This window comes from Vespa mandarinia, chromosome 21 (genome assembly GCF_050613455.1).
Source record: "Vespa mandarinia isolate Hongniang chromosome 21, ASM5061345v1, whole genome shotgun sequence".
Lineage (NCBI taxonomy): Eukaryota > Metazoa > Arthropoda > Insecta > Hymenoptera > Vespidae > Vespa > Vespa mandarinia.
The window spans coordinates 4013352-4034953 of record NC_140830.1 but is presented as its reverse complement, the minus strand read 5'-3'; the positions used below and the strand labels follow the sequence as shown (position 1 = coordinate 4034953).

General features: G+C 37.4%; 3 protein-coding genes across 7 annotated transcripts in view; 1 reads left to right on the top strand and 2 right to left on the bottom strand.

Moving 5' to 3' along the window:
• Nucleotides 1-2: 2 nt before the first annotated feature.
• Nucleotides 3-21602, top strand: part of 7B2 (Secretogranin_V domain-containing protein 7B2) — a 29782-nt gene continuing 8182 nt past the window's right edge. The window contains exon 1 of the mRNA XM_085663249.1: nucleotides 3-3999. The gene's annotated coding sequence lies outside the window, so the exon portion shown is untranslated. The remainder of the gene's footprint in view (nucleotides 4000-21602) is intronic.
• Nucleotides 3798-8472, bottom strand: LOC118443919 (pancreatic lipase-related protein 2). Of its 3 annotated transcripts, none has more exons than XM_035871635.2 (7): nucleotides 8047-8472; nucleotides 7224-7335; nucleotides 6668-6798; nucleotides 6210-6464; nucleotides 5469-5660; nucleotides 5113-5294; nucleotides 3798-4791 (listed from the first exon to the last, which is right to left on the bottom strand). In XM_035871635.2, exons 1-7 carry the CDS (start codon nucleotides 8111-8113, stop codon nucleotides 4639-4641), a joined length of 1092 nt encoding a protein of 363 aa, XP_035727528.1. In that variant the 5' UTR covers nucleotides 8114-8472; the 3' UTR covers nucleotides 3798-4638. The 3 variants fall into 3 exon arrangements, with proteins under 3 accessions (XP_035727528.1, XP_035727525.1, XP_035727529.1); XM_035871632.2 differs by having other exon boundaries at nucleotides 3800-4791; nucleotides 6650-6798; nucleotides 8047-8471; XM_035871636.2 differs by having other exon boundaries at nucleotides 3802-4791; nucleotides 5113-5281; nucleotides 6650-6798; nucleotides 8047-8470.
• VGlut (Vesicular glutamate transporter) lies at nucleotides 15480-21391 on the bottom strand. Of its 3 annotated transcripts, none has more exons than XM_085663260.1 (9): nucleotides 21010-21391; nucleotides 19128-19309; nucleotides 18819-19039; nucleotides 18338-18672; nucleotides 18064-18238; nucleotides 17696-17988; nucleotides 17043-17423; nucleotides 16708-16920; nucleotides 15480-16637 (listed from the first exon to the last, which is right to left on the bottom strand). In XM_085663260.1, exons 2-9 carry the CDS (start codon nucleotides 19199-19201, stop codon nucleotides 16389-16391), a joined length of 1941 nt encoding a protein of 646 aa, XP_085519386.1. In that variant the 5' UTR covers nucleotides 19202-19309; nucleotides 21010-21391; the 3' UTR covers nucleotides 15480-16388. The 3 variants fall into 3 exon arrangements, with proteins under 3 accessions (XP_085519386.1, XP_035727438.1, XP_085519387.1); XM_035871545.2 differs by having other exon boundaries at nucleotides 18338-18651; XM_085663261.1 differs by having other exon boundaries at nucleotides 19128-19262.

The following is a 21602-nucleotide window of genomic DNA, read 5'->3' as shown; positions in this document are numbered from 1 at the left end:
TACATACATACATACATATATCTACTATTACTTCTCTCCGTAGATGTAAAACACATTTGAATAATAATTTCCCGAATGAACATGCGTTCTCTTCATATCTACGAGAAGCATTTTGAAAAAGAAAAGGAAAAGACACAAAAACAAACACATATGTGTATAAATTTGTGCATGGCTCTATATATAGGCACGCACACATATATACACATATATATTTATCAAGTTACTTCGAATAGAGTTCTTTATAAAGCTAAAATAAGAAAGATGATAAGAAAAAAACTACTCTAAGAGCTCTTACGGTCCCTTTGACGTTTCAGCGCAGATTTAATAAGACTCTTTGTAAAGTAATCGATATTGTTCATGTTAAATACGTTGGACTGAGATAAGAAGACACATAAAACAACAAACATTATATACACGCATATGTACGTGTCACGAATGGCGTGCACGTTGCGTAACCAATGTGTGAACATTTCTCGGGAGAATATAAATAAATCGTAAAATATAATAAAAAGAACAAAAAGAAAAAAAGAGACATAGCGAGCTTCGTGCGTAAGTAAGTAAAGTAATTAAGTAAGTAACCACAAGATAGTTGTGTTTTTCGTGTACAAAATAACGAGAGAGAGAGAGAGAGAGAGAGAGAGAGAGAGAGAGAGAGAGAGAGAGAGAGAGAGAGAGAGAGAGAGAGAGAGCGAAAGTGCGAACGTGCGACGAGCGAACGAGCAAACGAGCGAAAGAGAGAGAGAGAAAGAGAGCGAGAGAGAGATGAATAAACAAAATATAAAAAAATTAAATTTAAAAGGATTACAACGAAGCTTCCGTCGATCTTTCGACGCATTTAATTCGCCACGTACGCCTATGTGCAGAGAGAAAAGAGAAGGAATACGTAAAAAGGGTAAGAAAGGAAGAGATGAAATGACGGCTTCCGGTTGTGGCAAAGATTCTCGGAAAAAAATGTTAAAACACAATGAATCAGACAAAAGGAAAACAAAAAAAATAAAAGGATGGCTATATCCGTTACGAAGAAGACGCGTTATCAAAGCAGACCGGAAGCGAAAGAGCTATGGACAAAAAAAAAGAGAGAAAGAAAAGGAAAACATGACTTTAAAGAGACCTGGAGATGACATTTTTTCTAGCTGGCCAAAATCACATAAGAGTTGTTCACGCGAAGGGCTCGTGAAAAGGTTTCCTCCATTGAAGAAAAGTCTGCTTTGATGAATGTCTTCCAGACTTCGTAAAGAGAACTCGACGACGCATATATATATATATATATATATATATATATATATATATATATATACATATATATACATATACATACACATATACATATATGCATATGTATATATACACATACCTACATAGATATACGTATAAGTAGCACACGCGCTCGCTCGTTCGCTCGCACATACGCATACACATATGTGATAAGACTTACGATTTTCTTTTATCTGTATTTTACGCGTATGAAACGAATGAGAAATAATTACAGAAAAAGAAAATAGCCTAAGTCATTTCTATGTCGTATACACGTGCAACGCGAACGTGAGCGCGCATACGTATACGTACATACGAGTGTATATTACGTGTATACACGCACACAAATACACGCACGCGCGCACACACATACACACACATACACACACACACACACAGAGAGAGAGAGAGAGAGAGGTATAAATACCACAAGTTACATCCGCAGATATTGTTATAATTATTTTACAAAAGACAAGAAACTATGAACGGGCCTATCCTATTGTATGTACGTGCTTGTTAGACACATTTCGGCCAATAAATTATCTCGATTGAACGCGGACTTGAAATCAACGAGGAAGATAAAATGGCGAAGATAATAAAGAAATAATCGAGCATTTAAAGAAAGATCAGTGACCGTGGAGAAAAAACGGATAATAAAAAGAAGAAACGCGGCGGTGGAGAGAAATATTTTACGAAGGTAGAATCGTATCGCCGTCTTAAATGATCGTAATAAAATCTTACGGAAGAGAAGGAATGAAAAGGGAGTGAGGAAAATGAAATAGGAAGAAAACAAGAAAGTGTCCGACATATGTCATCGGAATGTCGCAACTTCTCGACTCTCCATAAAGAAAATTAAGACAAAACCGTCGTTTGGTTCTATCGTTTTCCATTCAGGACCAATTATCTCGCTAGCGCGTTCCAGATGAAGTTACTATTATTATGCAGCATTGTACTTAAATGAAAAAGAAGAAAAAGAATCTTTAAGGCGAGTTCGTAAGTTTAACTGTTAAAAAGTGTCGTGGGTTGGACGATGACATCGATGAAACAAAGACGAGAAGTAAGAAAAATATCGAATCGGAAGGTGGAACGAACGAACTCCTCGTCCATTAATTCTCGTTCATTCGCTTCCTTCTATATTTTTCTTTCTCTTTCATTCAAGCGAGAATAGAACGACACTTCGGTACGGTACTATAACAATATAAGCGTTCGATATTTTGTTGAGACATGAAGGAACATATGTACGTACTCGTTGCATCTTTAAAAGTTAGATTTTGGTAATATTCGAAATCATGATAGGAGGCACAGTGTGCGGTATACATAAGTCAGAAATTGTGACTCACACGACGACAGTTTATTATTAACTTCATTACAGCGTTTTCTCCTCATTTCGAAAATTTCTGTCTCGACGAAATTTCACAATTGCGGTTTTTCCGCGTGCGTGCTTTTTAGTAATACGTGACGTAACATCTTTCTTGCGACAGAAATATTTAATGAAGGGGGAGAGAGAGAGAGAGAGAGAGAGAGAGAGAGAGAGAGAGAGGGAGAGAAAGCGATTTTAAATAAAAGCGTACGCACCGGTTACCCCTATAATTCACGATGGTGGCGTAGACACATTAGCTATGCAATAAACGGCCGCCTTTCGTTCCTTTCGAAATGATTTCCGCGCATTCGCGTTGCGTGTTCGCCACGTTATCGCAACCGATAATGATGCTGGTAATGGTTCATCAATGTCATCGGCCACGTCTTTTTGCGACGCTAATTCAAATATTTAATTGAATATTAGAGCGATGAGATAAAATTAGGGCGATGAGAATAAAAAAATGAGAAAAAGAGCACGCGTGAAGTTTGTTGGTTTTGTGGCTAGTTTTCGCGAGGGAGGAAAACTGTCCATTTTTTACAGTAGATCCTGTGCGTTCTTTACATATAAGATAGGAGGATGCTTGTTTCTTGTTGTATAATATATAAAAAAAAAATCTACAAAAACAACAAAAAAAGCAACTTTCCTGCGTTTTAAGGGGCCGATGCTTGATTTCGTCCGCAGGATCTACTTCTCTTTTTCGACGTAGACACTCGCAGACTTTAGATCTCCATTTAAGAAACAGAACAAGTGAGAGAAACAGAAAGGAAGAAAGAGAAGAAAGATAAAGAAGTACGTCTTAGAAGGAAGAAGAAGGAAAAGGAAATGGTGATCCTGACGACAAGCATCTTTCTGAAGCGTCCCATCTGAAAAGAAAAATAATATATAAATATAGATATATATCCCCAGACGCATATATATCTTCTTCGAAGTAACGTGGACTTTTAGGAGAGAAAGGAAATGAGAAAGAATGGAAAGGAGCGAGAGGGAAGCAGCTGAAACTCGTATATTTGATTGTCTCATCCAAATGAAATCTATAAAAAAAAAAAATGAAAGATAGAGATGGAAGAAGGGAGTGGAGTGGAGTGGAGTGGAGTGGAGTGGAGAGGAGAGGAGAGGAGAGGAGAGGAGAGGAGAGGAGAGGAGAGGAGAGGAGAAGAAAGGCAAAGAGAAAGAAATTCATAAATGCAGTCAGCTTGAAACGAGGATTGTATCGGGAACTTGTAATCATTCCATTGCATATTATACATATTAAGGTTTAGTGCGACAATGTACTGTAAATCCATAGAAGTTATTATTATGTCCTTAATTATTATGTAATAAATATTGTTGTTAACATAAAATCATACGAGCGTGTTCTATGGGAACGAGGAACGATGTGAAATAAGGTAAGTGAGTTTTATATAAGAAATCTAATAAACGCATACAGCGCACATCGCACAGAGAGATACGTAAATATCGTATCTGTGCGTATTCCTTGATCGTATTCCTTGAAAAAGTATGAAAGACGTTAAATCTGAGCAATCGAACTTGCGCGATATCATTCTTTATCGAATTAATATTATAATGAAGCAGCCGCACGACGCGATGTTTAAAAATAATCAATGAATAACTCATCAAGATGATTTCATAGAAAAAAGATGAGATTAAAAGAAAAAGAGATTACATAGTATTAATCATCTCTCGTATTGTCTCTTTGAAAGAAAAGAAAAAGAAAAAAAAAGAAATTGAAATTGAAAAAGTAAGAGCTTGGTTATTTTTCTTTTATTTTAGCCAGCCGAAAATAAACTTAACGGTGCCGTTATTTGGTCAAAGGGTAAATTGAGTCGGTTGTGAAACACGATAAAAAGATGTTACGTCTTTATTATCGTCCAACTGATTTGACGAACGTAAAAAGTTTTGAAGAGACAAGAGAAACATAGGACAACAAGCGTAATAACAGAGCGTCGTTCATCACGACGACGAACGCTAACGTTAGGCGACTAACGATATTAATGAATTAATCAATAAGTAGGTACACAGATTCGCTATTCTATAATTATATTGATAAGCTGCTTAAGCAAGCTTAATACTGGCGGTAGGACGATTGCTTCCGACTTGTCTGTCGCTGCTTTTTTGCGGGAAGTCCTCGGGCGTACGGTCTGTGTGCGTTTGTTGACAGATAGAAGATGCCTCGTGCTCTATTCAAATGTAATCAATGAAACAAACGAAAGAGACGATTAGACAGGAAATATAATCTAATAAATGGAACGTTCGAATAAATTTAAATGGGGATCAGCTTGACTCGAATGGTTTTTTTCTTTTTTCAAATATACTCGAAATCTATCCAATGATTTCTCACAATAATAACAGGAGGACTTTTTTCTCCTTTTTTTTTGTTTTTTTTTCCTTTCCCTCCTCCCCCTCCGCTCCCGGTCCCCTTCCCCACCCCCCCCCCGCCCCAAAAAAAGAGAAAATGTCCGACAATATGACGGGAGGAGTATAATTATGAGAAAACTAACGTATGTGGCGTGTCCTCTCCCATGAGAATGTACTTCTCCAACGGCGGATTGCACCAGCCGATCAGGTAAGAGAAAAGATTGCCGCAGGGTGCTGCCCAAAATCCTTTCTTCGTTGTGATCGACTCGATGTAATACGGTGTCACTTTGGTGTGGTCGCAGGAGAGCGTTTCTAAGAGGTGAAACTTTTATTCGGCTCGTAATACCGATAGTTATAATACGAGGAAGTAATGAGGAATAATAAATATATCGCGAGATGGAGTTTATCCTTTTAAAATTATCCTTGTAATAGATCGATCTTTTCTAATAAACGAAATGACGATTTCGAATGGTGGAAAGAAGGTGGCGATCGTACTCACGGAGCAGAGAGGAGGTCGCGCATCCGGGTTGGCTCGATCCGCCGTTCACGTAGAAATCCGCGTGTCCGTTCGGTCCCCATTGGCCTAAAATACCGGCACCGGTGTGTATGACGTCGACGAAATGGGCGTCCGTCTCGTCTAAATCCATCGAACGATTCCCATTCATGTAGAAAAATATCGTCGGATCGAGGCCTATCCCACAAAGAACATAGACACTTCAACGTGATTCGATTCATTCGAACCGAGATACTTTGCTACTTTGTCAATCGGATTTAATATATCGTTTTCAATAGATTTCGAAACAAGCTTTCTCTTAAGCGTGAAAATTTTCATTTGGTAAAAAATACTTTCCCAAATAAATGAGTCTGATAACGGGATTAATATTGTATAAAGGGGAACGTGAATGAATCCAGTGAAAGTAAATGCTGATGCGAACTTATGCACGAAGAGATCAGAAAGCTCGAGCGAATCTCTCCTTTTGTCTTCTTCGAAAGCGTGCCGGACAACGGCATCGAAAGTGAAACGAGTACATTTGAGGCAGATATTTATTTATCGCGTGGGAAAAATTGTTGATTAGAAATGACAAATGCAAAATGAAGAAATAATCTCGAAGGGAATTTGAAGTAAACGACTGTAAAAAACGGAAAAGAGAATATGTAATATTGGTGTATAAGAATAAATATTACTATCTATGTATAGAGAAAAATAATGACGATATATAGAAATATTGGAAAAATTTACCCGTTATCCTGCCGAGCTTATCGTAGGGCAAATAATTGGCAATCAGTCCGGCGATATGGGCGCCCACGCTATAACCAAGGACATGAATATTCTCCGCCCTTGTACCTCGAGGATGGTCCCTCAAGTATCTCACCAATTGCGCGATACATCGCGAACAGAAATCTGGTCCCCATTGTATTTGTGAGAGACAGGGCTCGCGTACCAGCGTGCCGTAATCGACAATAATGATATTGTAATCGCCTCGAGTGAAGTACGCTAAAACGTACGAGAAGTTTTGTAACGAAGATTCTCCCCGCTTATCATTGATCTTAATCATTAGTCAAACAACAAATCAAAGATTAATCAAATCGAAACTCGATCTTTGCTTGACTTGCATTTCTAGAGAGGTGACATGAGTTTTCTTTTTTTGTTTTGTTTTGTTTTGTTTTGTTTTGTTTTACCACGTCTAAGATCCGTACTAGGTGCCAAGTTTCTACCACCACCAAAACCATGAATAATGATTTTGGTCGTATGGGATTTGTTGAATCTGGAATAGTAGAGCGACTCGAAGCTTCGAACGTCCAATAGTAAAGGATCCTTTTGCGTGTTCCTGAAAAGGAAAAAAATCGTCTACGTTTAATTTATATTGCAAATAAATGTATATTTTCTCATGCGTTTCACCATAGTCAAGGTGATTGTGACGTAAGCAGGGTCAATGCTAAGTATTAATGCGGTAAATGTTGTTGTTCGTACGGAGCTAAGAAGCGTTCGTGTCTACACGAACGTAGATATCGGAGAAAGGTGAGCTACGAAAGGAGGACACTTTCGTTACGGGAGATGAGAAATGGTCGTGATCTTGAAAACGAGAGTCTCTTTAGCTAAAAGAGACTAAAGGTTACTTTAGCGAGTCTTTCGATACGAGAATACATAAAGCTCCTTCATAATTTTAATAACAATTGTCCAATAGAAACGTGACCGTTTGTTCGCAAGAGTTTAAGGAAGAGGATACGCGTGTTTATGAAGAAGGACGTTTACCTGGTGTACAAATAAAATTCAATTTGAGGATGTGGACACTCGAAAGGTGGCTTAGCGCAGGACGTGCTGTTGAAAAGATCCTTCAGAGTTTTGTTTTCTGCACCTACGTTGTCTGCGAACAAAATGGATAATGCGATGGAATGGAAGTGACAGAGGATTAAGTAATGGACTTATTAACCATGCTTTATAATAGACCAATACGTGTAATTTATTTATCCAATGAATCGCGCAACTTATATCGCTCGTTTCTCGGATCGTTGCTTCGATGAAAAGAAGAAAAAGAAGAAAAACGAGGCAAGTGGGTGAAGGTCGAGTAGTCGTGGTCAAGCTCGATTGACCTTTCATTTTTTACTTTCTTCGCAACATTTTTATACCTTTTTCTTCCCCGAGATGTTGCCGATCGATATCCTTGCTCGAAAGAAGAAAAGAAAAGAAAAGAAAAAACCAATTACAATATGGATTAGAAAGAAGTTGTCTCTCTCTCTCTCTCTCTCCCTCTTATTAGATATATTTCTTTTAATATGCGTCCTTGTAAAATGGTATGTCGTAGAAATGCAAAGCTAGGAGGAACACGACTAGTTGGGTTCGTTCTCTTTAATAAAAAAGACCCATTGATAGATAAGAAACGGGCACTTGGAGGAAGACATATAAAAGATTATCTATTCGGAACTTTGTCTTCGCTTTCACGCTTTTTAAATACAACTGGTACGTTCAACTTGAGACGAATGGTAATCCGTTTGGCCGGTGAAAACGTTTCTGGCAGCGATCCAAGATAGAAAGATTTGATCGAATTAAAAAATGAATACATATTGATTTTACTCACGTTGACGGACGAAGATCGAGGAGAAGAAGACTAGAAGAAAAAGGTATCTCTCGAGATTGACCGCCATCTCCCGCACTTCTTTGGTTCGTGATATAACATTCAGGCACGTAGATGATTGAGAATGAAAAATTACTTTACTTGAACTTGTTTTGTCAAAGGAGAAAAAAAACAAAGTATCAAGAAAGTTGGCGTCTTCTTTCCTCGAAGTATGAGGAAGGAACGGGGGCGGGAGGTAGGGGAAAAATGTTAGAAATTAATTGACAAAACGTTATCTGCGAGACGAAACGCGCAATGAGCAAAGTGTAAGAAGGATGCGTGCCGGGCCTCCGAGTGGCCGAGAGCACAGCTATGAGCGTAGCTATGAGCGCAGCTATGAGCGCAGCGCGGTTGCGCCTACAAACGATAGAACTCGAATGTACTCGCGTATCGGCGAACACGTGGAGGACCCACTTTCCCCTACCGCTCTGTTCGCTACCTTTCTTCTCTCCTCAACGATTTTCGTCAGAGATCCACCATGTCGCTCCGATTTTATGCAAATGATCATCGTTTTATTTCGACCAATTGAAAAATAATAATAATCACTCTTATTTTGTATTTGGAAATATTTGAAGTATTAAACAAAAATTAAAGATTAAGTGGAACGATCGGAAGTGATTGTTTTCCTTTAGATTTGTCTACGATAAATCTATTTTTTCGTTTTTCTTCTATACACACACACACACACACACACACACACACACACACACACATACACAGACACATGTACGTATGTATGCATGTATATATGTATAATGGCCCGAGGAAAACAAATTTCTAATTCGTCTCCTTTCTCCGATTTTCCAACTCTCTCATTTTCCTTTGCGTCGTTACTTACGTAAATGATGGAATATAACGGCGCTCTGATGTCATCATATCCATCGTGAGACGAATCTCCTAGATCCCGACGGTATCATATTTTCGAATGAAATATTAGATAATTATGATATAATTGTGGAAAAATTAAATATATCGTTTTTATATTATTATCGTCATTTATATTATTCGTTATTCGAATGAAAATTCGGCTAATAATTCGTATACTACAACTACGACAGATACACGTCGGTATTTAATCAAGGAAATGTACTACCACGTTTCGAGTGGCAGCTGAAAAGGAAAGAGGAACAGGAAGAGGAAGCTACGTCGAAAACGAGCGATCTCCTTAAACGTCACACGAGATATTCAAAAGCGAAAATGATCTTTACCATTATCGAGCTCGGTGATTGCTCGAACGTTCCGACGATCTTTTCTTTTTTCTTTCTAATTAAAATGTTGGATCGTATGCACGTAAGTATCATATATACATACCAAGGGCTAATTATCCTCCCTCGTGTGCGTAAAACCACGTATCACGTATCTATGTATTCTAAGTACATCCGTCGACGATTTCGCATGACGACACGTTGCAACGAATTTCCAAAATGAACAAAAATTAAAGATATTAGCTCGTAGAAAGTGAGAGTCGATTGTCGACCGACTATTTAGAAAAAGAAGAAAGAAAGCGAAAAAGAGAAAGAAAAAAGAGAAAGAAAAAAGAGAAAATTAAAAAATCTGAATACAATATATCGTTTAAATATTAACAAGCTCAAGGCTTAATGAGTCTTGAAAAGATCGGCTTCCACTTTATTGTCAATAGCCGTCAGTAGCAGTGTTTCTCGGTTTAATTACACAATACAATCACAATACAATATACATACATATTTTACATAATTGTCGAGATATTAATTATTAACAAACCAGACGATACCGGCGTATAACAAGAATTTGATAGATTCTACATTTTGCAGCTACGATTACAGAACGCGACTTTTTAACTTTTTTATCTTCTTTTTCTCATTTTCTTTGTTTTCCTTGTTAGAGATATAACAGGTATATCGATCGAACGTACGTTGCTTCCTTGACCTTTTATATTTTATCTTTTGTCACGTGAATTACACACACATGCACACACGCACACACATTCTTGAAAAGTTTATACATATATGAAAGAGAGGGAGAGAGGGATGAAAGGAAAGAGTAAAAACATCGAAGAAATAATAAATCTCAATTGCGGGATATAATCGATCTTTTTTCCATCGAGAAGGAAGAATAATAAATATAGAATAATAACAAATTTCTATCTAATCGTAAATCGAACACTATTGTATCTAAGGATTCACTTCTACGGCATACAAGAATAACCATCTTTCGATATTCGGAATGGAAAAACGCGTAAAATGTGAGATATTGTTTTCGCCACAGCACGTAAGAGCAAAAGATTCATTTTGGCCCACGGCGCGCGCATCTTTCTACTTTATAAACGTGGAACGTATTATTAGAGGATAATTTATGCGTATTTATTGTTCGCAAAATATTTAACCATCTCTCGTTAGACGTGGATATATCTTTTGAATATTAAGATGAATCCTACGATCGATCTACACACTCAAATATTCTCTTTAGATTTAATTCATCAATTTAATAATAGATAATTAGTAATACGACTCATCAGGAAGCTTCCTTCGTTTTTTAATTTTAATGAAAATCTTATACGTAGAATTGTCAATAAAAAATGAAAATTCCTTATTCCGTTGTTATTATCGAATTCACTCCGTCGGTATAATTCTATCGAAAAATCTGATGGAAGCTACAAACTGACAAGCTGATATATTATCATCGAGCCGGTTGGAACGTTCATACCGAACGAATCGCACAGGAAACGGCCTAGCTAATACTCCTCGGTGCAGGAAGCAGACGAAATGACAAAACGGTTCGCGTGACGCAAAACGCTCTCTCTCTTTTCTGACGAGGCTTGTCGCTTGTAACGCGGAGGCTTATAATTTTAAACTTTCACGAAAAAACAGAAATACAAATACGATATAACAATAAGAGATTGTGAATGTCTATCTTTATCTATGCGTGTTTGTGTTCGTGTGCTTGTGCGTGTGCGTGTTCGTGTGCGTACGTGTATGTATGCTTTCATTTATTTATATATTTCTTCTTTCGAGATTTAATATACATATAAACTAACGGCGAACCATCGAAAGCTTAAAATTGTAATAATTTCATTACGACTAATCCTCGTCAGTGCGATCGTCGATATTGTCATTGGTTATCGTGAAATTAACGCCAAATGACTTTACTGCGGAAAAAACTTTTCGTTCAAACGAAAGAGAATGAGAGAAAGAGTGCTACGAGAATGACCAGTAAAACTCGACAATGCCACTTTAAAAACCATCGATTGTATTAGAAACATATAATATATCGAGAAAGAAAATATCTTTCTATATCTGCGATAAGACGATCGCAGTACGAAAGAGAATCAATTCTTTTCGATTTGTCACCTTATTGTCATTATAACGTATTACTTTCGTTTGCACGTAAACTTTGTCCGTTATTGTCTATTATAATAGTAATATTAATAATAATAATAGTAATATTAATAATAATAATAGTAATAATAACAATAATAATAATAATAATATCAATCCATTATAAATTCTCGAATGAGCACGCACACTCAAGTACATATTTATGGGTGTGTCGCATATGAAAGAAAAGTTCAATTACAAGTAGATAAACGCTTATAACTTGTTTGTTCGACGATGGCACACGATTATATTAATTATTATCATTGTTTATTACTAATTTTATTACTATCATCATCATCATCATCATCATCATCATCATCATCATCATTATTATAATTATTATTCTTATTATTATTATTATTGTTATTATTATTATTATCATCATTATTATCATTATCATTATTATTATTATTATTATTATTATTATTATTATTATTATTATTATTACTATTATTATTAACATTATCATTATCATTATTATTTTTATTAGTATCGTTAATATTATTGGTTTCTCGGGGAGAAGCGTCTTGGCGAACTTTGCCATTTTTCTGTTCGATATCTTTTTTCTTTTCGATCAATGTCCTTTACCATTTCTTTTCTTTTCTTATTATGTTTGCCGGTGATTTCAAAATAACGTATAGCATTATACATGCATACAAGTATTATGCGTAGGTACTTAGGCGTATGTACTTTAGGTATATTAGTATATATAACTATTATTAGAGCATTCTCTACCGAGTGTACCGATTATAGTAGAACACAAAAATGGAGATTAATGAATTAACATCGACGTATACATATATTATTCATATCTATGTTTATAGTGAAACATAATGGAACATATTGTGTAGCATATTGTCTCTGAAAATATTGTCCTCTCGAATACACATTTATCTAATCTATTCTAAATCTTTTTCTATTCGTCGAGCAAACGATATAATATATTCGCAAGGCGATCATTCGCAGCACGTCTACGTCGGTACACTCCGTATTGTTTATACATACATATTGTCTCGTTATATTATTATCATCTTTTGATAAAGAATGAATTTTTATTATCATTTTTCAAGCTATATTCGTATTACGTATGTACGTATATGTATATGTATATATATATATATATATATATATATGTGTGTGTGTGTGTGTATGTATATATATGTATATATATATATATATATATATATATGTATATATGTATATAAATGTATCAGTATTATTGTTCGAACAGCATTAGAACTTATCCTAGATATTTCGTGTAATAATTCTTACAATCAACGTCATCTTATAGTACGATCTCATTATATCTTCGTTTCCAATACTCATCCACATCCCCCCATATTCCATCAGCAATGAAACCGCGTGTTAACTTTAGGCCGGTCACTACTCCAATGTATAATGGTGAATATTACATATAGTACACTCTTAACGAAATAATATTAATTTTACTTTTTCTTGCCACGTTAGGACGAGCCACAATTACGATCTATTTACAATTATAAAATAACTTTGCTGACGTCGAGCATTTGCGAATAAAATCGCGAATTGGTATGTACGAGAACGGTTCGCATTGATAATTAATATACGACGATTTCTTTCAACTCGAATTTTACTCGAAAACTACAAATGTAGCATTTTATTGTGATATATTGTTGAACGTTATTGAATATTATTGTCAGAAAGAAAACGATGTAATCGTGGCTCCAATTATTATCAGCACAGTCTCTATTGTCGAAAAAGTTTTTAGATCGAAGCGAGATATATATGTGTGTGTATATATATAATATATATATATATATATATATATATATATATATATACATATATGCATATATACCTGTACAGGTGTATATAGTTGACGCGCGAACGATATTACATATCTATAATAATTTGTTCTAATAATCAAAAGACGCGAAATAGGCGAGTTAAACGTGTAACAGTTGAATATAAATATTTCATTAAAATCGATTTAACGACTTTATATAATTCATTGATAATGATGCAAGAAACGAACGGCTTTTAATAATAACGATTCGAGTAGTCATAACCGCCTTCGCGCTTTTTTCTTCTCGTAAAAAGAGAACAAATTGCCCAAAGAACCGATAACGAGCGCTGATCTCTCGATTGTGTGACCCTTACTACTCTCTCGATGCCGACTTATTGTCGTAAGTAGAAATAACGAATATCGCACAACAAATCCTAATCTAGTCTCCGAGTGTTGCTCACGTATTCATCAATAAGTATCGTGTAAACGATTACAAGTGAATTTGTCATTATTGTCGACACATCGCATAAGGAAATCAATTAATACATCAACAATGTCTCAATCGTAATACTACATTTGTATTTTTTTTCTATTTTTTTCTGCTTTTTGTTCTTTTTTTTTGTTTTCTTCCTTTTGATTCTTTTTTTTCTTTTTTTTCTTTTTTTGTTTTTTTTTTTTTGTTTTTTTTGTTTTTTGTCTTTTTCTTTCAAGAGACAGAGATTCTTCTCGATATAAATATCTATCCCACATGTACCTTGTTTTGTTTTTATCCTTTAACCAAACGCACGATCGAATAAAACCTTTCGAAATGTTCTTAATTTACGATGGATACGTTTGCAAATAGATACGTGCCGGAAAATAGTCACAATTCTAAAATGTAGAAATCAAACGACATTTATCTTATTAAATGCTTACACATAGGCTATATTAATGGGTATGCAACGTTTCTCATAAAGCTCTCGTCAACTTTAATTAACGTTCCTAACACGATTATTAGCTTTGCTCGCCCGTATTGTCCCCATATTGTCCCCAATTTAATATAATTATTATAGCCGTTACTCACAATAATTATTACGAAACGATGCGTATTCTTCTATAAACTCGTTCGCTTACGCACTTTCTCTCTTTTCTTTAAATACGAATGTACGAACAGTAATAATAATAACAATAATGATAACAATGGGTGTATATACCTATCATGTGTTCGTGTGGTATGCGTATATAATAAGAATTTTTCATTTCATTAGATTTACACGTATATCGATATCTATATATGTATCTGTCGTCTTAAAAAGGTCTCGCATAAATTGACTAATTCATCGGGCAACAAAAAAGGTGCCGCTCGATAATTGGTTTCACACTTATTTCCTTATCATCGATACACGATGTGTATTATTACGATTTGCCCCTAGTGAAACTATGGAAATAGATGATCGATCCATTCATTTTTCCACATAATCTCATATTTTCTCTCGTTTCTTTTCATAACTTGTGGTCAAAAACGATCATAATAATGCTAATGTATATGTGCATACGTTATGTAAGTAAGTACACTGCAGTAAATTCAGAACGTGACATCATTTCAAGAGTGGGGGGGAAAAAAGAGAAAAGAAAGAAAGAAAGAAAGAGAAAAGTTCATCGGTATCGTCAGTTTCATCGAGTGACTATCGAAGCAAGTTTCTTTTTTATCTAACGAATTAACACGATAATGTAACGCCAGAAATTCACATTACAGGTACTTGGTAAACAACCCTGCATATATACATGTTATTACAGTACATGATCTCGTGTATATGTATAATAGGTAGAAGAGGAGCATGTATATATCCATATACCTATAATATCAATAGATAATAGAAATACATCTAAACCATGTATAGTGTAATATATATTTTTTCTTAATTTCACGATTAAAACTTTATCGATTTACTTTCAATTTACTTTCGTCGTTTCACTTTGTTTTCTCTTCTATCTTGTCTGTCTTTCGTTAATCAATAGTACTTTCATCGAGTTTTATCTTACGACGCTATTACTTTCAATAATATTATCACTTTCTTGCGGATACTTTCATTCGAATGTCACGATTCACGTAATTTTCGACGAGAAAATTCTCCTAATATCCGTATCGATTGAATAAATCCTTTTCTAATTTATTGCTATATTTCTACAATCACGAGACGACCTTGTTTCGTCTTTTAAAGAGAAATAGATAGATAGATAGATAGACAGAGAAAAAAAAAAAATATATATATATATATATATATATAGAGAGAGAGAGAGAGAGAGAGAGAGGGGGGCGGGAGGAGAGAAAGAAAACTAAATGAATAACATAGGGAAAGATTTGTTGCCGCATTTGCAAGAAATTCCGACTTTCTTCCTTTCATTTTTCTTGAAATTTCGCCAAATTAGGTGCATCTAGGCATTTTTTCATATTCGCGTAAACACTAGCGCATACCTATGGGTATGTTCTCTATTCAATTATTGTCGTAAAATGATGCTTATTGTCGGCAAAAAGATTCTTATTGTCTTCGCTTTTGCCTGTACATAAGTTACGCAAGTGCTTATACACACTCGTTTTTTTCGATTTTCAATAACTAACTAAAAAGAGATCGTTTCTCTTTTTCTTAATATTCTTTATCATTAACGACTTCTTCATATCTTCGTCATATCAATGGTTCGAGATTAAACTCTTCGTAAAATTTTTCTAAGCTAACAAAAGTTTCTAATATTGTCTCGTTTACTTTCATTAATTATTTCTCGTTGCATTCGCAATAGCGAACGACTTTCTGGAAGAAGTTTTTTTTCTTAGATGGGAGAATTCGAATCGATTCTCCATCTCTATTTTCTTTTTTTTTTTCTCGGAGAGCATCGCTTAAACGTCGCTTTTTCTTTTTTGTTTTGTTTTGGTTTTTTTTGTTTTTTTTTTCTTTTTTGTTTTTTTGTTTTTGTTTTTTTTTTTGTTTTTTTCCTTTTTCTCTGGAAACAAATACGTGTCGGCCTCTCATTACGTCGCGTTTTTGCGCCGACGGGCGAATGCGCAAGATGAAGACATTCAAGCGGGGATTAACAAATGAAACAAAAAATAAACATTCGGAAACGGAAGAATACTTTCCTCGCTCAGCTCCATCCTCCCATTTCTTTTTCTTTACTCGTACTTTCAGTATGCGAATAGCGCGAAGAAATCAATTTCAATTCCATTGATTCTGCGTAACGTCGTGCGTATAATCGTCTCTGGCAGGCGGTTGGACCAAAGTCGCGTTTAGATCCGTCGCAAACGGATTCGTCGAGTGAAATGGATTGTTACTGTTTGTCTCCGTCGATCCGTAATTTATAACGGGTGTTTTATCTTGTTGTTGGCCGTACGTATGATCGGCGATCATCGACGGTTGAGAATAATTGTTCCAATCGTCGGCGGCATCGCCGAGGGACGGTTGTTTCTGAAATATACGTAATAACTTAAATAGAACGTTGAGAAATGATGTAAACGTCAATGGCGTTAAAGCTCACAATAAATTCGGACTGCATCGTCGCCGGGGGCGGTGGTACAGCAGGTGGTTTCGCCTGACTAAGCTCGTCCATAGGATTCCAACTCTTTTGTTCTTCGATCGTGGAATCGGCCCAGGGTTGCAATTCGCCGGAACAAAATATCCCGTAAAATATGACACCGAAGAAATGAACGCAGGCGGCAATGATGAATACGTTTCTCCACTCTTCGGCAGCCTAAAACATTCGTTTATAATATAGATTCTAGATCTTTCTTTCGTTTCCGTAAATTTTACACTCCTCGCATCGCAGATGCGACTATATCTTTGAATATAGCCGATCGATCGTGCTTTACTCGCCTTATTTTTCGTGATGTAATCGACGAAAAACGGTACCAGAAGGCCGGCTATCGTACCTATGCCGTTTGACATGCCCATCAGGATGCTCGCGTATTTCGGTGCGATGTCCAAATGATTAACGTTGAAGCCGGAAATGGCGAAGCCACTGCAGGCAACGCCAAAAATGAGAGCAAAATTCGCCGCCGTAGCGTCCTTGTGCATGGTTGCGTTCGCGACTACCAAGAAAAAGATAGCCTCCATGCCGAAGCCGCCGCAATTGAAGAGCTTCCTAACGTTTGTCGTCGACATGATCCCACGTCTACGAAGATAATCGGCCAACAAACCCCCACACGGGACGATAAATGTCATCATCAAGTGTGGGATCGAACCGACCATGCCAGTCTGATAAAAGAAGAACAAAATATCTTCGATTGGCCGATATGTTTGTTCGTTATCGAATAACGAGAAAAAGGAAAAAAATTGAAGAAAATCAATGTACGACGACGACGACGACGACGACGAAAAAATAAAAGAAGCTTTGCGATCCTACTTGTTCCAATTAAAATATTTACGTTAACTCTTTCTTTAGGATCTTTAATTAAACGAATTTATGGATATTGCGCCACGTATAAGTTTGAAAATAGAGAAAAGCGTTAATAATAACTCGTAGGTACTTCGACGAGAGATATATTGAAGGCCTCGTGTATGAAGCGAGCTTGAAAAAGGACCAAGAGGTAAAAGTTCCAGGATCTGCAAAAGTTGGCGACGATGATCGCGTGGACCGGCATCGACGTAAAAAATTTCTTCCATGGGGTCGTGGAGAACGTAGGTATCGGTGCCTGAACTTGCCCTTGACCCAACGAATCCTCAATATATCGAAGCTCCTTCGCAGAAATCGAAGGATGCTTCGATGGTTTCTCAAAAGCCAGCCAAAGCCAGAAACAGTACCAAATTAAACCGGCGATGCCTAAAATTATTATTTCGCTTAAGTTACGTTGACGGGATTATTTGGCAATAGGAAATTTATTATCGAAACATTTACCGTAAAAGTAAAAGGACGCCGTCCAACCGAACCAATTGCTCAATAAACCGGAAAGCGGCATTCCTATTACCATCGCGGCGTACGATCCGCAAAATGCCAAGGTGGCCAGTCGTGATCTTTCGAGTGGTGGCGCCCAAAATTTCCAAATACCATGACAGGCTGGATATGTAACGCCCTAAAGAAAAGATTAAGATAGTTTGAATCTTAATACCTTGATTAATTATCTAAATGTCTCTATATATGTAAGCATATGAACTCGGAATGAATATCGTACCTCGACAAAACCTTTCAATGCTTGGACGATCATATCAACGATCGGATCGACCTTGAGAGCACCAGGCACGAGGAGATTCAGAAATGAAGATATCGCTATAGCCGCACCAAATATTCTATTTGCGGGATAAAGGGAGGCTAGAAATCCACCCGGGACTTGAGTTATAAGATAACCCCAAAAGAAGGACGAGTCCATGGCACTTTCCGTGCCGACCGTCCAATTGAACTTTAATTGCTCGCCCTCTTCGGTCGTGTTCTTCATCACCAGTTTTGCCATTCCCATGTTACACCTCATGCCAAACGAGATGACGAATCCTGCAATCCGATCGTTTCCCTCTGTCGACGATACTTTTCGACGTGAATACTATTTCTCCCGCCCGTCCCTCCCCCTCCCCATCCCACACCCCTTGCCCATCCTGGTGGAGGGGGGAGAGAGAGAGAGAGAGAGAGAGAGAGAGAGAGAAAAGTAATGGAAGGCTCACCTAAACAAGCCAATACGGCGACGGTGTATCTCTTAGACAAACAGGGTAATTCCGGTTTGCAGTAAGTATCGATATGTCGTAATGGTGGTCTTTCTGGTTCTGGAAGCGAATCGAAAGACGCTTGTCCACTGTATCCCCGCTCATCCTCGAACCCTCTGTTGTCTTTGCTTGCCTCTGGAGGCATTTCAAATTCCTCGTAGCCGGCATTACTCCTTCTGAATCTGTATCAATTGTATTAGAAGGAAACGTTATTTAGCGACGACGTCGAACGCAACGCGTTTCATTTAAAATCTACAAACGATCCATTACCCAGAAAGTTTTTCCGATGCTTTAGACTTGAAGGAATTGAAGGCCACAAGACTCGCTGACGCGAATCCAGACATTTTACAATTATTGGCCTTGCTTCGGGCCTTTTCGTCGTTGCGTTGTTTTATTCGGCAATCCCTGGAGTAGACCAAGTCACATGATTTTTCCTTACGATACGAAATCCCCTGAAAGGATTTGCAACAATTCTATCACACGCGGACTGAAAAATTGTCCTCTTTTTTCTCATAACCGAAGATTTCTTAATCTACATCGCCTAGACACATGCATCTATCGAATAGAGAAAAATAAGACGATCGACAGTTTTATAATTACTTGGAGAAAACAGATCAGGAAGAGGACTTTGGAGGATTATATCCTGTTTAATAGCTACTTCTACCCTATCGAGCCACGTCCTTATATATATATATATATATATATATATATATACACATATGCACATGTACATATATATATATATATATATATATACATATATAAGGGCGGAAAAGTACGAGAGTGTAGGGGTGTTTATTTGGAGTGGCAGTCTCTCCATCCCTAATCTCCGAACTCTCCGGGGAATCTATCTCGAAGGGAGAAGGATCGTGAAGAAAGAGAGAGAAATAAAACTCAGCCCTGTCTTACGGTCGTATTTTTCACTTAAACTCTCAGAGTTTTGTCCGCCCTATTTTCATTCCATCGCCATGCTTTGAACAATTCCTACTTCCATTCTATCCGTAGAATGTGAATTTTGAAATATTATATGATTCCTCGAAGCGGTAAGCGGTAAATGATGCGTAAGCGAAATAAAGTATCGATTGCCACGTGAGAAATTACGTAATGGTTTGCTCGCGCGCGTACCAAATCGATGAATACGTTTTGTAAATTGAGACTGCTAGTCGTCCTGCTTTTGATAAGAGCTAAAGAAAAAAGAACGTGGAACGAGAGGAGTCACGTGACGCGATGATCGAGGAACGATCTTCGAAATGGAGGTGTAAAGATTAGAAGGGTGCGCCAAGATGAGAGGAGATAAAGAAAGTTATAAAGGGCATCGAACACGAAGAAATGACAGTCGGATATTAAAACGGCACGTGACGAACAAAAGGCACAAAATGCACAGCACGTGTTAACGAATTAGGGTGGAACGACGTCGATGGGAAACGCTGACTCAACTCTTAAATGGACACTGAGCATCCTCCATGTCGATAATTACTCCCCAAAGTCTTTTTTTTTCTTCTCGCTTTGATAAATTTTATCGACCTCTTTCGAAAGGGCGAACGATTCGATCGCCGGTGCCTAAAGCTCGCCTTTAATCGTCTTTTTTAATTTTTAATACACAGTCAACTTCTTTTTTTTTTTTTTTTTTCTTTTTCTCAGCGAATTTTTCGCGTAAATCATAGAATCTATCGTAACCTTCAGTCCCGCAAACCCCAATATAACCCCCCATGGTATATAGAATTTCTATCTCCGCAGATAGAAAGGGGGGGAGAGAGAGAAAGAGAGAGAGAGAGAGAGAGAAAAGTTACAATCTTTCGAAACCTTCACTTACGATTATTCTTGATCGAAGAAAAATCGTAGAAGAACGGATAGACGTATCGATCAATAGTTTTTCCAGGGAACGACTTTGGTTGATCTTAAAATCTTTCGAAAAAATCACTCAAGAGAATCACATCACCAGAAACGCATCACCACTCACATATAACTTGCAACGAAGAAAGACGTAATTTGAGAAGAAACAAGATTTCTGGTCCCTGACGGACGAAACGTGTTATACTCCACGAGATAATGGAAAATAAAAAGCAAGAGAATGTGGTAAAAAAATTAAATGGAAATTAGGAAGGGAGTAAAAATTTGATTCGAGAGAAAAAAAGTAAAGGGAAAGACTCACCGATAATGAAATCCAGATATGATTACGAACAGAGAATAGGATGATGCGGGGTACGCGACGGAGAACGTCGCTTAAGTCGTAGCTGCCACCACCGCCGCCGTCGACGTCTTCGTCGACGTCGTCCTCGTCCTTGTCGTGTTCGTCGTGGTCGTCGTCGTCGCCGTCGTCGTCGTCGTCGTCGCCGTCGCCGTCGTCGTCGTCGTCGTCGTCGTCGTCGCCGTCACCGTCGTCGTCGTCGTCGTGGTCGTCGCGGTCGTCGCGGTGGTCGTCCTCGGCATCCTCGAAGAGTCGACTTGGAAAGACGTCGTCGGCGCATCACGACGAGGTCGTCCGATCCCATTGGCTGACGAGTTCGACGCATCGATATCACTGGCCAATAGAGTTTATCCATCGACCCCACTCGTAGCCACCCCAGGCGGAGCTTCTTCTACCCCACCTGCCCTTCGACCACCCACATTGCCATGGGAAAACCGTTTGCAACAACAAAACGGCACGCGCAAACAACCATAGTAATGGTATTAACTACGTTCAACGATCGTACCTTGGATCGAGCTCCGATCGTCTTCCTTCGCTTATTATTCGATCTAATAACG